At 36.0% G+C, this 18,004-nt stretch overlaps 1 protein-coding gene across 1 annotated transcript in view; it reads right to left on the bottom strand.

Moving 5' to 3' along the window:
• The window catches only part of gabra2a (gamma-aminobutyric acid type A receptor subunit alpha2a), a 61,773-nt gene that overhangs the window by 17,127 nt on the left and 26,642 nt on the right, over nucleotides 1-18,004 (bottom strand). The window contains exons 5-8 of the mRNA XM_066720612.1: nucleotides 16,145-16,365; nucleotides 14,159-14,241; nucleotides 9,983-10,126; nucleotides 2,062-2,214 (exon numbers count right to left, since the gene is read on the bottom strand). Coding sequence (XP_066576709.1) covers nucleotides 2,062-2,214; nucleotides 9,983-10,126; nucleotides 14,159-14,241; nucleotides 16,145-16,365 — 601 coding nt within the window. The remainder of the gene's footprint in view (nucleotides 1-2,061; nucleotides 2,215-9,982; nucleotides 10,127-14,158; nucleotides 14,242-16,144; nucleotides 16,366-18,004) is intronic.

Here is an 18,004-nt window from a genome sequence, read left to right on the forward strand (position 1 = left end):
AATATTGAATACTTCTAAGTTAGCAAGTGTTTGAATTTCAGGTTTCATTTATTTTGTATTTATTTTCTTTGCAGGTCCCTGGGTCTAAGTGCATGACATTTAAGGGGTTCTAAAACATGCTTTAGCAAAGTGTCTAAAGTTAATGGCTAAAGGAACCTAGGCAATAACAATTGGAACTTCTTTAATAGTCATCCTTCCTGGTGCCGTTCCAATGATTGAACCCTAGGCTACAATCTCTCTCCCTGCTGTCTGACAACCACCGACTCTCTCCATTAAAGTACAGGCTGACCTTGCGGAGAATGCTGGTCTTTCTGATGTTTTACCTTTGTTTATATACAACGCATGCAACTTCATTTGGATGATGATGATGATCATGGAAATGGCCGTTGTTCCTGCGTTTTTGTAGTTTTTACGTAATTTACTTGAGTATTTGTGGTTGAACCGGTACTTCTCCATTGCCATTTTTTGGGCCGTAAATCTGATTATGACGTGTTTTTGGGACAAACGTGTCTCTTTTCACAAGTTAAATACACTTCCTCGAATAAAACACTATGATTGGCACAGTATTGCTGTTATACATTTTTAATTTTTAATTTTTAAACTTACATTTAAACTTTTACTTTAGTTTTTCTGTTTGTTTCCCACTGTTTAAATATGTTGTATTTTAACTTGATTATCCAACACTGCTGTTCTTTCAATATCATATAAATTAAATGTATTCTGCGTATTTGTACTAAACACAAACGCTCAACGATCTTTTGTATGTTTGATCAATGCTGACAACTGTTCACAACATACTGGTTAAATAATTGTGCCCTGAAGCACAGAAGATCCTTACACGAGGTTGTCTCTTTTGCCGAACCCCAGCTTCTATGCTCTTATAAAGGGTTATATCAATACATATATCTATTGCAACAGACACACAACGGTTTAGTACGAGTAAAGTGCCGATGTAGAGCCCTTGTTGTATTAAAGTACTTTTCAGAAAGATGTTGGCGCTAAACTAAAAATGTTACTTCATTAACATTTATATTAATTAATTCAGTCATCATCAGCCTATATTGATCCACTGATGGATGATGGCCTCCCCAATGTATGTATGTATATATGTATTTATTTATAGAGTTTTGTCTTTTCATAAATGCATTTCAATAATTAAAGGTAAGATAAGAACAATACTGCATATGTAATATAATTATACATTATAGTTATTGTTGGGTATGAAGATGCCTGTATGCAGAGATAAAGGAGGAAAGAAAGATATATACACACATGCTCTGCAGTTCTACACATTCCTCTTCAATGTCAAAATGACGTAACGCAGCAGTCTGTCAAAGCGGTTTAATTTATTATCAAATCTGAAATTAACAAAGTCAGTATACATTGTGTTACTTGATATCGGAAGCCTTTCCACTGAAGTCCTGATAGATTGTTTAGAGAAACGCTCACATTGATATCTATTTGGTTGAACAGAATTTCAACTTGAATCCAGTTTAAGTGTATTATAGTTTGTTTTCTCATTTAAAGAGGTCAGAACTGCAGTCACAATAATAAACCCTAACACACTGACATTTTAGTGATATATTGTCATATGAAACATCTGAACAGACTTAGTATACAAAGATATGTTCTGCCTGCAGAATAGATAATAGAGTCCATCATTAATATTCTTTAACTATGTATATTCTGGTTTTGTTTTCGTTCTGTTTTTTTTCTGTAATTGGTTCTGTTACAAATATAATGCCTGTGTCAGCATTGTAAGTTTAAAGTAGGAAATCTGACCTTTTATCATAAGCAGCAGATCTGTATAAATTGTGTACTAAATGTGTTTGTGTCTGATTCTCTGCATATTAATATATATTCAGGGTCCATCTGGGGCTAGAAAAGTGTACCTTTGACTAACCCATGATAATGATTCATGTCTATTGCTCTCCTCTTTAGTGCCATGTGTTTATTAGGCTTAGGTGGTGTAATGTTAATTGTGTCCCAGCAGTCAGGACTCCTAGCTTTTCTTATAACAAATTAAATGTGAACACTGACCTGAAGCCAGAATGTACTTACCAAAAACTGTCCTTGCAGGCACAGACTCTCTGTTCAGCCAAAATGACACTTGTGACAGAATGACTGTCATGATGCATGGTAAATAAGTCTGAATAACAAAGTAGCCAATCTTCCGTTTCAAGTGAAAATGTGCTGTCATGACTGTGTATTCACCTAAAGGAAGAGAAACAGAATAAACAGAGCTGTTCAAATTGATACTCATTGAGAACAAAACAGGTCAGTTTCAGAAGGACAGTTTGGAAAGTCCTGAAACTTGTGCTGGAGAACCAGGGTTTTCTGTGGTTTTCAGACTTGTATATTCCCTAGTAATCCTTTCTAACATCTGTAGTCTTTGGGGAGAGGCATTTGTCAGCTACTGTACTGTAAAAACTATTTGTTTGCTACAGTTTTGGAATTAATTATTTTAAATATTGACTTTTGTGGGCACCATATTGGAAAGGTTCCTCAAATAAATTATAACATGCAGATGAGTGTAGCTCATTCTAGGATGATATCTTAGATCATGTATTATTAGTCATTTGCAACTGAGCAGGCAGATTTGACTTGTGTGAGAGAGGCGAAAAAGAAAAGAAACTGAACTTCACAAAACCCTTTTAATGACATATTAAACATTTGTGTAGATATTAGAAATATATTTAAATCAAGGTTCCTGACTCTTTTCAGCAAGTTATCCTTCAAATTGAGAATACTACCCAAAGGCGGAGACCTTGGTTGAATGTATTTTTGTATAACAAAGCTCACTGTGCACTGTCACTCCTCAAACAGCCACTCACCAGGCCTGAAGGCTTCCAACAGCCTCCAGCCCACCAGTACAACCCCCAGCAACTCTTGAATTAGCACAGGACTCCTGGATGCTCCAAATTATATCAGTTGGCTATTCCAAACCAATCCAAGCCCACCACTCCTCTTTCAGGGGTGTGGTGTGGTCGTAAGTGAAGGACCCCTTTACAGAGATCTCAGCACTGCTGCACAAGTGCGCAATTCCTGGAAGTGGACCCTCCGGTGCAGCACAAGTGATTATATTCCCCCTACTTCCTGGTGCTCAAGAAAGACACAGGTTTCTGCCTCATCTTGGATCTGAGATGTTGGGCAACCAGCGCACCACAGCCAAGGCCATTCCACCAGGCAACTGGTTTATCATGGTGGAACTGAAGTATGCGTATTTCCATGTCCCCATCGTACCAGCACATTAGAAGTTTATCCGCTTTGCCTTCGTACAAGTCTGTCCTTCAGCCTGTCTCTAGCTCCTCGCACTTTTTCCAAGTGCATGGATGCCATGTTAGCCCCCCTTCATAGACAAGGGCTGGTATGTTCACTGAGCAGAAACCCTTGGCAGCTTCCCCCTCAGAGCATGCTGTGGCATCCGAACTCAGGCCTGCTGCAGCTCTGGGTCTGGCTCCTGTGCAGGACTGCCTCACAGCTCTAGGGGCTGTCTGGTGCTGCTGTGGTCACCATCCAGCTGGCGAGAGCTCCGTCCATAAGGTAGAAAAACTCTTACCACTGACAAACTTTCCTGATATGATGTCTGGACAGAAGACATGAGTCAGTCACCTGCCCTATAATGGTGATTTTGCAGTTTCTGCAGGAGCAGTGGAAAAAGTGGTCTGCTGTGCTCCTTGTGGGCTTTGCAGTGTTACAGAGGACTCCTTCGCACAGACCAACTGTTTGTATCCTATGGTTTGTGGACACTAGTCCAATTTGTTATTATTTGGATGCTATCTACTTAGCGTCCAAATAATAACAAATGGAAAACAGGAGACACTTCTTCAAACATAGAGTTGTCACAATCTGGAACAAACTCCATAGCGATGTGGTAGAAGCTGAAAATTTGGGAACAAATTTCGTTTGTAAACTTTCTTATGTTCTTATTTACAGTTGAGCTTGGTATGCCCTGCTCCTGGTTTTATGTTAGGGGTAGGGGCAGATCTCTATGCTACTCTATGTAGATGTCCTGCTCCTCGAGTACCCGATGGGTGATGTGCAGATGCCATTACCTGCCTACGTCCAGTGTTGTTTTATTTATTTGGCCTGTTGCGCCCTGCTACTGGTCTGCTATGGTTGGTGTGTAGGTCCCTGTTGGTTCTCTGCCCCTTCTTTCATCGTTACATTGTTATATGGGTTAAATTGAGGCCTTCTCCCTTAGCAAGCGTTCTACTCACCAGAAAAAAATAATGAGGGAAAAAAAGCCTACACATCTTTTAGAACTAAATGTTAATCAGTTTTAGTTTTGTTTCTCATTTTGTGTGATCAGAATAATAACAATCATATTCGTCACTTCAATTTAATATATAGTTTTTAGTTATTATGTTGCCCGTCAGTAGTTAAGCAATATAATCTATTCAGCAAAGGCTCATTAATTGCTTTGTGTTGTTGATTATTTGCAATTACTTAAAACATGTCTGTTTCAAAGTGTCCAGGAATTATGCGGCCAGATGGTATGCCTAGTCATGTCCATTTTGTTTTTTAATTAAGTAAAACCATTCAAAAGTTATACTGTAAACTTGATTTTAGTTTATGCATTTACAGATTTGTGTTTCAAATTCATACATGGAAGCAGAAACTATAATGTATATTATTCAATGAATGTCATTTATTTATTTGTATTTCTTGAAGCTGTATTCAATAAAATAAGCTGGTTTACTTATTAGTGACAATCCTTAATAAAAACAAACATTTCTAGACAAGCTTAGGGATCTGTGAAGTCTGCAAACGGTAAAGATTAAAATCCAGTGAATACTCCTCAGGGGGAATAAACTGGGAATCTCGTAATGCTAGAGATACTAGTAATCTCACCATTGCGTCACAGTGCTATATTTAAATTAACCCACTGAGGCTAATTTCATTAACATATTTTCTCTTAGTACGTATAAAAAAAAATGTCAATTTTTTGAATTCTCAATGAAAATGTGGCTTGAATTATTGTATGTAAATCTTAGTATATATGCCCCTTAGTGTTGACAAATTAATCTGTAAATATGACACGATTCTATGTAGAGTACTTTAATTTAGATCAACAATTTTGATGGTGTACTTTTACTCATTAAAATGATCATTATTAACATTGATTTTGTAGAATATACCCTTACCTGCGGCAACACAAAGTTATCGTTATCACACTTTGCTTGACTAGGTGTAAGCATTCTATTAGAGTAAATGTATGGATTTAAAAACAAAAAAATACAAAAACATGTGTAACAGCATGGATTGGAAAACTACAATTATTAGTAGATTTACTCTTCACTGCCCTAGTTCATGCATAAAACCATTACCTACTTCTGAAAATAAGGCCCTCTGGGTTTATTCATGGCATTTTGCTTTGAAAATCATAGTCCATCCAAGAATAATGTTAATTGTTCATTTGCGACTCGTGTTACATGAAAATGAATCAAATCAGTCTTTAGCTGCATTTCGTATTCCATTGACAGGAAGTGAAACACAAACAAATGGCTGATTGCTCAGATTACTCAATATAAATTTGCAATTATTACAAAATACTTTATAATTCTACTTAATCAACATTAAGAGAGTGTTGCAGTGCATCAGAACCTAATTATATATACTTTGATTATTTAACATTCTCTGGTGTAATTATTTGATATTTTAATATCACAGATATTGTTTATGAAATGACTTTAATTGTGTGGTAATTTACCATATGATATGATATGAAAAGTACTGAAACCAGTACACTTTTACAAGATGCCATAGCTTTGACAGTGTCATTTCAAAATAAGTTTGGTTCACAATAGTGTATAGAATGTGCATAGAATGCTTTGAGGGTTGTGAAATAATACAGAATTGTTCAAATAAAACTTTAATTACAATCAAAATCACTTTTCTGCTTTTTTGTTTGCCTGTTAAGAATCTAATTTTGAGTGTTGTGTTAAAAAATCATCAGTGAATCACCCAGTGGAACAGGAAGAGGGGCAGAATTTAAAACCATGGGGAAAAACTGAATATTCAAACTACCATTTTAAACATGTGAAGTCTTTTGCATACCATAGCCAGCTAATTCTTATTTTACTTTTGTGTAGTAAATCATTGTATTAATTTTTGTGGCTGGGGGCAGGGACTGTCGTTATGTATTAGTGTGTAAAATAGCCATTTGAATAACAAATACTTTGAGTATTTTGTAATTGCATCAGAGAAATAAACCAATGTTGTCTTAACAAATTCCTCATTACATTTCCCACGAAGGAAGGGAGATATACCCACAGTACACCATAAAGCTGGGACATTTCTCTGTTAGCCCATGAAGGCGACTCCAGTCACTGCTTTGCTTTAGTTTGTGTGAAGGACCCTGGTTGTAAAGCATTATTTCAAAAATGGTGTTCCTCTAATAAAGCCTTAAGCACAGAACACTGAACAGTTAGACTAGACTAGTTCGCTTTCAATGCACAGAATATATATGCGATTTATTTTGGCAATTCTAAATTAAAAATACACTTCTGAAGCAAAGATGAATACAATCAGGGTGATCAAACTGGCATGAATAATTATTGGTATGTGACTTACAAAGCTGTAGTTGAAGTATAATCTGTAGGTATTATGGTGGTTCTCTGACACCCACCACCCCACTTTTAAATGTTTAAGTACTATATGTTTGATTAATTACATTTCAACATCCAACAATTACCATTGTGCTGAAGTTCAGATACTCTGTAAGTCTGTGTTTCAAAGTTGAGCAGGTTGTGACAGGTCAGGCTCCCCTGTCACAGAGATTTAAAGGTACACCGGTCTGCGGAGGCTCGATTGATTGATTGGCTACCATGAGAATGAAGCAATTTGCTGTCTAATATAAGGCTTGCCAATCGGTCAGTGATCACCCTGGAGCGGGACTGAACGCTTTTAAAGGAGCCTATGCTCTTAAGGGGGGACTGTTGGACAGTTTATCATGTGAAATGTCGAAAGCAGGAGATGTTACATTGCTGCGGTATTAATGTTGTTACGGGTTAATGTGCAGGTTGTCTATTTATTGGAATTACTGCCTCCTGTCTCTCGTGTCGCGGCTCACAGGGTGTTAACAACATTCAGAGACAATTATCTAGCAGAGAATATGCAGAGAATTGAGAGAATTCCAGAAAATCCCAAGATGCACAATTCTCTTGAAATAAGCCTCAGCCCTTTCTTAAAATAACTAAGCATTATTGCATGCTTTAGGCTGAAAGGGATTTTTTTGTAATCACTGAATTGTCACCTAAAATAAACTAAAAAGTTTATATTTTCAGTCAAATCTCATGCTACAGTTGCTCTAATAGAAACCATGTAATGCATGATATTATTATAGTGATAGAAGGAAATTCGATCATAGGGATGCTAACATTTCTAGCATTACTTTAATTAGCTCTGTCAAAACTATGGTAAATGATGAAATCACCAGCCAAGAATATTAAGTTGCACCAAATGAACATCACTCTGCATCACTGGAAAGAGTTCACTAGCAAATTTAAAACTCTATGTTTTTGAAAATGTTGTGTGTGTGTATATGTGTGTGTGTGTGTGTGTATGTATATACATATTAATTTGTCAGTTATGAATCCCAAGATGCTACATCATGATGTCAGCTGAGTAATGGAACCAGGCCATCACTGTGTTAGTATAGGCTCTATAGGTTGTGCTGAGCCACAGTGATGTTGGCAGTGGGTCCGCACGGACTGCAATATCTGTCTCCTTTAATCAGAGGGCATTGTGGACTTGTTCAATTAGTGTAATCAAACTGCAGCAAACTCTAATGCTAAGGCATGCTGTGAAGCTCCAAACGTATTGCTGGGCAAAGCTCTTCCTGGGATGAAAAGGCCAACGGTTATTGTTTTGAAAGACATGTTCTATAAAAGCACATAGGACACGTTATTCCTGCAAATTAGGTACCAACCTGTGTTGAATCAGAGCATGAACTTTGATGTTTCTCAAGGATTAAATAATATATATACATAATTGTATGCAATATTTGTAAAATTAAATACTTGACCACTAATGTTTCCTAAATAGTTCCTTTAGGTTTGCAGTTTTATCAAAAATGGTTTCCCCTATATTGCTTGTACTCTGGAGTAGGTTACTTTAAAATTAATGTAATTCCTGGATTTAATATGAAATAAAGGATGTAACATGTAACATGTGTGTATGTAACATGTTAGATTGTCTGTTTACCTCATAATAACTTTAGCTTGCTCAATTTGATTATAATTATTTAGCAGTTAATCTGGTAATTCATTAAAACCAACTGTAAATATGTTACAACATGTGTCCTTATAAAAATAAATATCCTGGATCAAATAAACACTTTGACCCAAAAATCACACATAAAAATTGCAAGACAAGTTATTTGTTTGACAGAGGATTAATTCTGCTACCTAATGCAAACTTGCAATCAACACATTTATTTTTAATTTGCAATTGATGGGTTGAAGGTTTGATTTGGTACAGGCCACAATTTAACAAATTAAGCCAAATATTTAATTTTGTTTAATCGCCTTTTCCTTAATACAGAAAACTAATATTTGTTTTCTTGTAATTAGAGCAGGTAGAATTTAGATAGGGAGTATATTTTCAAAAGCACAATTTACAAAATAAAGTAGATTTTTTTTATATTGATAGAGGCTTCAATGTCAACAAAATATTCAAACAGTCACCAAAAACCATAGAAAATAGAACAGCACAGAATTATGAATTCCATTCCAGATTTCCATAAAAATCATATTGTTTTTATGGTCACCATAAAATGTGGTTATGTATGGGTTCAAAAGTTAAAGAAAGCTGTAATGTATAGTTCTGACATCAGAATCAAATATAGGAGCTTTAGAGCTTGATCTTCCAACACAAACCATCAGTCTAATGGGGAAAACTGCATTACAGAAAGTCAATTACGCTGTGGTGACACCACACTAAATCGCTGCTCCAAGCCTTTATGTATTCTGCTTAAAAAAGGGAACACTATGAAAATAGCAAATGGGTGACAACCCATAAACAAGGTTATGTCCCATCTCAGGAAGTGAAGCTTGGAGAAATCTTGAACTTCACTCTTTAGCTCTCTTTGTCCATAGTAAGGCTGTGTTTCTCAGTGAAATATGGGCTTGTTATGGACAACTGGCCATGTGCTATTGTATGTATTGTATTTCACCAACAGTTTATGCACCCACCGATTACGGAGTTGTATCTAAAAAACATAAATCCAGCTTCAGAGACGTGGTGGTTTCCATATAACTCCAGCATGTTATTTCCTCAAGAGGATGAGAGCACCCCAGACGATCCTTTTTTCAAAGCAAGTCCAATAGCAACTCATTTATGTAGAGACTGTGCTCTAACTGTTGGTAGAAAATTGGAATTGTACTGAACAATCCCAGGGTGGCGTAGAGCAGCTGGGAGGTTTGCCTGTCTTTGTATTCCAGTGAATTTGTTTCTTCCACAGTGCATTCCATAGCTATTGAAATACTACTTAAAGCTTGGTCATGTTGTGCTCCGCAAGTCTCATTTTATGAACTTAAATTTCATGTTGGAACTTGGCTGAAGTGGAAGGCACAACGTGGTGACAAGTGCAAGATCTTCAGGAAAGGTTAGTAAGGCTTCTTTCAGCGAGGATTAGATATAAACCATGTCTCCGTTCTCTCCAACAACGACGCACAGATGTCCAGGAAGTGAAAACAATCAGTATCCAGGCTTGATAATCCAAATGTATAATTATTCCACACAGGGCGTGCGACAGCTTCTTTCCAGATAGTATTTTTGGATCTGATGAGCAGCAGACATCCTTTTATACCATCCGCTGCAAACCGTGATATTTCTTGGGATATACGGTCACAGCAATACATTGCGATATAACGAGCGTTATGTAAACAAAGGCTTTTGGCAAAACACTAAGACATATCATCTGTAATGGCAAACATGTGTTAATACTTATCAATTGCTACTCACGAGTTCTACTTACCTGTACTTGATTTGATAGTTTCATTTCCCACAGTTTGGCCAAGCAAATCGTACTGATTTAGTCTGGACCCATCTTCTGCCACCACCACTGATTCAGAGGCATTGCGAGTCCAAATATATGTCACTTCTGTTATTGTGTAGGCATCTGCGGAGGAAATGAGTAGAGCAGTGGGGAAAATCAATAACACATTAAGATCCTAAGGAAGTCGGCGCAGCACTTATGGGAAAATATCACTTCTGTCAATGTGAGAATGGCACTGGTTCCTTTACTCGGCAAAGAAAGAAATCTTATTTATTAGTATACTGAGATCAAAATGAATATAGACCACAGGGAATCGGACATTATTTTCCATTGTACGTGCCCAATTTTTAATTACCTACTGTTATTCAAGCGAACTTGCCCGTGGGGATCCACAGAGTAGTCACGCACATCTTTCAGGATCTTTCTGTGCTGCAATTCCAGACAACAAACAGCAAAGCCTTCATGCCGAATAGAGAACAATCTCATCTGTATAATGTTCAGGCCTTTGTGAAGTAGCAACAAGGAAAGATGCTGCACAGCAACCTAGGGATCCCCTTGATCCATTCATCCTATCCAGTCCTGTGGGCATGGGGCTAGTTTTACACACAACTGGAGACCTCAAACTGCCATTGGTGTCCCTCTCAGGATGGGCTGAAGTAAGACTCCAGACATCTGGGCTAATCTTGCAATTTGGGACTGAGGCTTTATATGGAGGAGACACAGAGACATTCTCCATGTTAGCCTTTAGCGTCTTTTTAAAATAATGTATTCAAAATGCAAGTATCCTCTTCAGACATATGAGGTAGTTTTCAGTACTAAGTTGATTGAAAAAATGGAATACAACATATTTTCAAAATATAAACAGAATTATGGACATCACTGTTGATAATTTGAGGACAATATGTAAGTACAATTATATACAACTTTTCCCCAAAGAGAAAAATTCCAAGTATTGATGCATTTAGGATATCTCAAATGTATGTGTATTTCACTTTTGAAACGTTGACAAATGCGACTAAAGGCTTTGCCATTTCACTGTCAGCACAAACACATTTGGCATTCTCGATGTACCTCGACCCACATACCAAATGTTTACACATGACACCACTCTGCAGAGCATTCGACTTCAGATACCACAGATTGTGAAATTTAAATGAAATGCAACATCATGTCTACTCACAGTCAGATTTTAATATGTTGGTAGTTCATTATACAAACATAATGACCTATTTTGTCTGTTTTTATAAAACCCATTTACTCAAACGCATATTATTAGCAGTACTGAAATATTTCTTGGAGAAATTACGTCTGTCAGTGACATAGTTCCCCTCCTCTACTCTCCCTGTACACATTTAATCTAAAATGATAGAAAACAGAAGCATAGACCAATATATAATGGCTTTAATTTCACAGGGATGAAACTGAGCATTAATCTGTACCATTAGTGAGGGATCAGTCTTTCATCCTTTTTATATATATATATATATATATATATATAATCGCTTGACTCTTTATTTATTTATTTTTACTCCAATCTTAAGAAAAGGCTCATAGAGCTACAGGAATTAACTAGAATAAATAAGAGCATGACAAGCTATTTTATCAATAGCAGATCAAAGTCCTCTGCTGCAGCCGAATCCCCCCATGTCACTTTATTTGGCTTCCCGAGGATCACATCCATCCGGTTCTTCACAGCTTCTTGCTTTTATTGTTCTCCGTTCTGTTTTTCATTAATCATGAGTGTGTTGATCCCTGTTAAAGCTTTCCTCGTCTCCCTGTGCTTCGTGCGTGGCAGCTCGGTTGCATAAATATAGCAGGCTGTTCTAGGTGAATTTCCTTTTTTAAGTGCAGCAGAGATTGCAGCTGGGTTGACATGCATATCCACATGCAATGGGAAAGAGAATGACCATAGCAACTGTTTGCTTATTTCACACACACACACACACACACACACACACAAAACATATTGCCAATCTTATTGAAATCCATTTAATAATGTGGGATAATTCAATGTTTTTTTCCACCCACGCTACTCCCTGCATTCCTAATTGGATGTGCCATAAATTAACCTAGCTGGGAGATCGAGGCCGCATTGCATTAAAATAAGTACATTTTTAAAGGATTGGGAGGATTAGAACAGAGTGAGAAGCCCTCTGTTGACTGAGAAGTTAGTGCCTGCTAGATCATGAATATGTATGAAATTAAAATGATGAAACTTTTACCATGGGCTTCCATAACGCATTTGCATTCAAACCATATTTTAGGGTGACTAACGAAGATTACTAAAGCATACCAACATGTCTGTACAAAGGAAATTAGAAAGAGAATTAAACCTAGGACTTGTAAATGATTGTAAAATGTCAGTAGATTGTTTGTAAATGTTAAATTACTCTAAGGTGTTAAGCCTCTTGCATAATGCTTCTATCTCTAAAATGCTAACCTTCACACAGAGCTCTTTGTGGTTCTTTGCTGTTGTATGTTGTAATGCTTTTGTGTATCATCGAGGGGAGGGGTTTAGCGATCACCATCTCCAGCAAAAATAGCTGCAGCTATACCTAGCCAACGATGTCCAAAAGCCAATATCCATTTCCATAAAAAAGCCACTACAGTATTGTCTTTTTCTAAACACAGTAAATGTACAAAATCAACAACTGGCTATATAGCTAATAATAAGAGTACATCTATATTATATATTAATTCATTTCAAATTCGAGGACAGGAAAACTAAATGAGAAAGACAGAAGAAAAAGTCCAGCATATGGTGACACTGGATTGTATGAAATAGTAATTTGTATTAATTAACTAAAACAAGTTCGCACCACACAATACTTGCTTTTAGACCGATCAGTGTTTTGTGCCAGTGAAATACACCCTTTTAATAGGTGTTTTAGGAGTGAAAACAATTAAATGTAAACATTTTACTGCTTCCATTAAAAGACAGAGTAACAAATTACATTTCAGCTTCTCGGTCATTATTGTGAGTCTCTTTGAAAGCTTCAGTCTGATAGTTGCATTTGTTGGAAGCTGTCCATTTCAGAAGGAACAATAATACAAGAAAGACATTAAAAGAAAAAGCGTAATTTGCATTAATTATACAAATCCTGTTGGAGATTATATCAGAAAGTGAAGATTTCAATTGTAACTGTTTCTCATTTTTTAAATGTCACACACTTCATTTTATCATTCTTATTTCTTCATCAGCTAAATATATTAATCATTCTTTAAAATGTAATAAAGAGATTTTTTGTGCTAAACATAAATATTGGTTTTAATTAAAGAGGAAGACAAACACTAGCAAGTATCTTCCAATAAAATGAAAACTATCAATGTTCACAATACATAATGCAATTATTATTATTATTATTATTATTATTATTATTATTATTATTATTATTATTATTATTATTATTATTATTTTAATTTCTTGGCAGACGGACTTACAACATAAGTGCAAACAAAGTGCAAAAATACAAAAATAATAAAAATACAGTTAAGCAATGTATGGCAAGAAAGGGTAGTGTATGAAATTAAAGCAAAAGTATTATTATTATTATGTAAATCTCAATTTGAAATATTTATTTCCACTACAGAATACCTTCCTTTTTCTTTCATTATTATAATAATTTTCACTTTAGGAAAATCTGTGCTTGCCACTGGGTGAAGATGTACATACATGGCAAAATTAGGTACATGAAAGTCCCAGAGCCTGATCAAACACTTCAAAAATAAACCTTCGCGCTTATATACTGAGCTATAGGATTTGGAGGGTGAAATCTAATTATTATGGGAATGTGCCATTGGCAAGTGAGTTTTGCTTTAATGCCCGACTACAACATTCACATCTGTAATATATTTAACCACATATGTCAGTGTTAATCAAAGTAATACAGAATGGGAATAGCCACTGACTACACACGAGGGCTTTTTGGGGCTCTTTTGGGCTCATCTGTCCAGTACATCTTTAACTTGACCAGTGAACAGACAGGAGTATATCTATAGCACATGTATTTTATATGTATACTTCTGTTTTTTATTTATCAATACTATTAACCAAGTGCAGATTCTTTTGCGCCCTCCAGTTAATAACAGCAATGCTGACACATATTGTATGCAGTCTGAACACCACTTGCTTCTGTGTGGCTAATTCATACTTACAGCTGCCAAATTTCAAAGGACATGCGTGGGCATCCATGGGAAAATCTTCAAGGTGCATAGGACATTCTGCCTGAACAGTTAGCCTAGGAAGAAAATACAAATTCCCTTGAAAGTATATCTCCCTCCAAGGCATGTTTAAGGCTTTAAAGGTTAAAAGACTTATGATGTAGGATAAAATGCAAAAAGAAAACATATTTTGGAAGGAAGAATATAAATGATCTGACTTCATGTTGTATGTGTTGGTAGAATGTGAAATGGCCTTGAAATTGAATAAATATGTTGTGTTATTGAGGGTTTTGATGAAAGTGGAAGTTGTGGACGGACAATAACAAACAGTTTACTTAAACAACCCCGACATTTATAATACTCATATTGTATGTATGGTGGGATAGGTGTATTTTTATTTAGTTAGTCATTTTGTTTAGTGTTGTGGAAAAAAAATGTCAGGGTTCCACATGTCTCTCATTTATTTTATATTCTTAGATGATAATTGTGCAATTTATTCACATTTCATTGGGACTCTTTTTGCACTGGACTGCAAGACAGAATGAGCCCCTAGTTGAACATACAGCAGACCTTGCACCTAACTGCATCAGTAAAGAATCAATTATGTTTTCCGAGCATTATATCCCTCCAAACAATAAGACGAAAAGCATATGAGGATGACATAACAGGTATAAAATACAGTGGGCGGCCTGCCAATCAGATGGAACACATCGAGTGTATGTGCGTTTAAGAATAGAAGTTAGACGTTACATAACTTCGCTTGATAATGTAATTGGTGAGGCACCGGGGATGTGAGGGCATGCAGCTTGGTGTGTTTCCCAGGCAACTCTGGATGGGCGCTGTGGGCGTTTCAGTTGGGACTCTGAATGTAAACGGCACTGCAAGACTGTGAGGGTGACTGCCTCCGTTCCTGCTGTCTTCCTACACAGTGAAGGCATTAGACTGATGCAGTACTTTATAGTGATCTGGTTTTAATGTGGTGAGTGCGTTTCTATCTCCCACACAGGGGCAAAACAATCGCGTTTAAAACAACTTTCTTTTGTATTGTGCTAAATGTGCCTTCTTTTCACTGAACTGAAAGGCTAATTAAAGATTAATTATTAATATGCACCCATTAATCACGATTTTTCATGATTCTGCTCACATTCTGCTCCATGAATGTCTTAAGCAACAAAGGTATTGTCTGTTAAGTAACTGGCACATTTTGTCTTTTTTTTGTCTGATAACGTTGTATCATGCGAAATGTTGTGCAATTCTGCCATTGTACATATACGTTTTTCTTTACATGAGTTGGAGACACGTATGTTGCTATTATATTGAGTATATATGTTTTTTTTTTTTGCTTTCTGTATTTGTTTTTATTTCATAACATAAAAACTGCCAAAGCAAAGCTGCAAAGCTGTGTCGGGGGACTTCTCTTGTCACAATAATGGTCCAATCACTGCACTGAGTGAAAAGGGTCAAAACATGTTTCTAAAATAAATAAATAGAGATACTGTTTGCCTGCTTCCCCAGGATGATGAATTCCTGTCTGTTCAGAATGATGAGGTGATTGATGGACCAATTTGTTTATTTATATTGTGAAACCAAAATGTCAGGTTTGGTATCTAAATGCATAATACAAATTCAGCAGTCGTGATTTTATCATGATTTAAGCACCTGAAAGGACAAACATGGATTTATGTTAATAAAGAGAACATGGAGAGATAATACAATGCTAATGTGATAAGCAGCCATGTGGAATATTTTTAACCTTTTCAGCTTTCTATTTTGTACTGATTGGGGAAGAAATCTATATTTGAGTTTGCCTTTCTTTGTTTTTTGAAAAGCATGAGCACTATGTAAGGTGGTTACATAGAAAAACAAAGGGATACATTAGTTGAGAAAGAGACTACATGGAAAGAAGAAAGACCACACAGAAGATGAGTATGGTTATAACACTGACCATCACATCTCCTTGAAACGTGATAAAGGTTGTACCTCATTGTATACAATAGCGTTCCATCCTCTTGAATTCGCAGCAGCTTGTTTGGCATCGTCATGTTGTGAGCCACTGACTTCTTTCCATTATGGAAGAAAGTGTCTGGGGTCCAAATTTTGCTGGCCATCAGGTTGTTCAGTCGCAGGATGTTCATAGGTCCATGAAACTTTAACCTCTCGTCCTTCCAGCTTTGTCGGAAGAAGACATCTATCGTGTATTCCTGTGAATTACAATGACAAATCGACATATTGTATGATGGGCAGAATCATTAGAGAATTGTTTTTACAAGGATAAATAGATGAGGGTGCTGTATCTTCTGCAGAGAATATTATCTAATTTAATGTTCCATCCACACTGACTATTTTAAAACTTTAAAAATTGCTATGCTATAAACATAGCACTATATACCTGATAAAAAATCTACAAAAGTGTATTCGATAATTTGGCCTGATAGAAAAGTCAGAAATAATGGCTAGGCAATGTTTTAGTTTTTTGTTCCCTTAAAGAATGATTTCCATTCATGTCTAGTGAGTCATGCATATCCTGTTCATTTGAATTCAGGGGATCTAGCCGTGTACCAATGTGATGTGTCTGAGCATTAGTATATCTACACAGACTGACTTCTATGTGTTGAGTTAACTGAATATTATGCACTTTTAAAGGAATAATATTTTAGCCAAAGTTGTGTACTTGTTTGTTTTTGCAAAAGTAGGGTGCCAACCTTTAGCTTTATAAAATGCAAACAAATCCATTAAATCATTTACTCCACATGTATTTCCTTTACAAACTGTATGAATGTAATTTGAAACAATCAATGCGTGCCTTCTCAAGCATAGTCAACATCCTGAAAAGTAAAACCTTGTACATTAAATCAATATGTTTTACAGTTTAGATTCAAAGGCTGGTATCTTCAAAGGCAGCCTCCAAAATGTTCAGTCTAGTTGACGTAACTTCATATTTATGTTTAATCATATAATAAATCAAACATGAGAAAATCACCCATCACTGAGCAACACTAAAAAAAAAACATGAATCATTATACATAAACATTAAACCCAATTGCTGTGACTGTAGCTTCCCCCCTGCCCCCCTCTCCCCAAATAGCTAAATCTGCAGCATCAGAAACGGTTTTATTTTATGAAAGAATATTATATTCTCTGTATCAAACAAGAATAATCAATATCATATCAATCTTCATCTCATCAAGTGAACTATTACATAATGTATCGGTCTCAGTGAAAACCAAAACAGAAATGTTTCTCTTTCTTCCATACTATATTTTATTATTTATTTCTTAAGATTTCAAAATATGTATTCTTGGCTCTTTAACCCACAGTCAAAATTAGGTTTGAAAAAAGAGTCTAAGATTAAAACTGAGACATAAATACACAAAATACATGAAGGAATAAAAAGTAGTGGCACTTATCCTTCTATATTTAATAACACCAGTGGACACAGAGCACAAAACAGGGTACTGGACTAGATGCCATCTAAGGGCAGCACTAATGCACACACAGCAAATTAGAGTAACTACCAACCAAAGGGAGATGGGAGGAAACTAGAGAACCAGGAGGAAACCCACCTAAACACTGTGTCACCTTGAAACAAAATAATAATACTACTACTAATAATAATAAATATTCCCTGAGATATGTGTGTGTGTATATATATATATATATATATATATATATATATATATATATATATATATATATATATATAACATTATAATTTGCATTATACTTTTTACAGGAATGAGAGACACCTATGTTGCTATTATTGTTTGCTTTTTTCACACAGGTTTTCACCCCCAGGCAGGTGTCAGACCACATTTATATCACCAATTTGCTCAAAACCCT

The sequence above is a fragment of the Amia ocellicauda genome, chromosome 13 (genome assembly GCF_036373705.1).
Source record: "Amia ocellicauda isolate fAmiCal2 chromosome 13, fAmiCal2.hap1, whole genome shotgun sequence".
In the NCBI taxonomy this organism is placed as follows: Eukaryota; Metazoa; Chordata; class Actinopteri; order Amiiformes; family Amiidae; genus Amia; species Amia ocellicauda.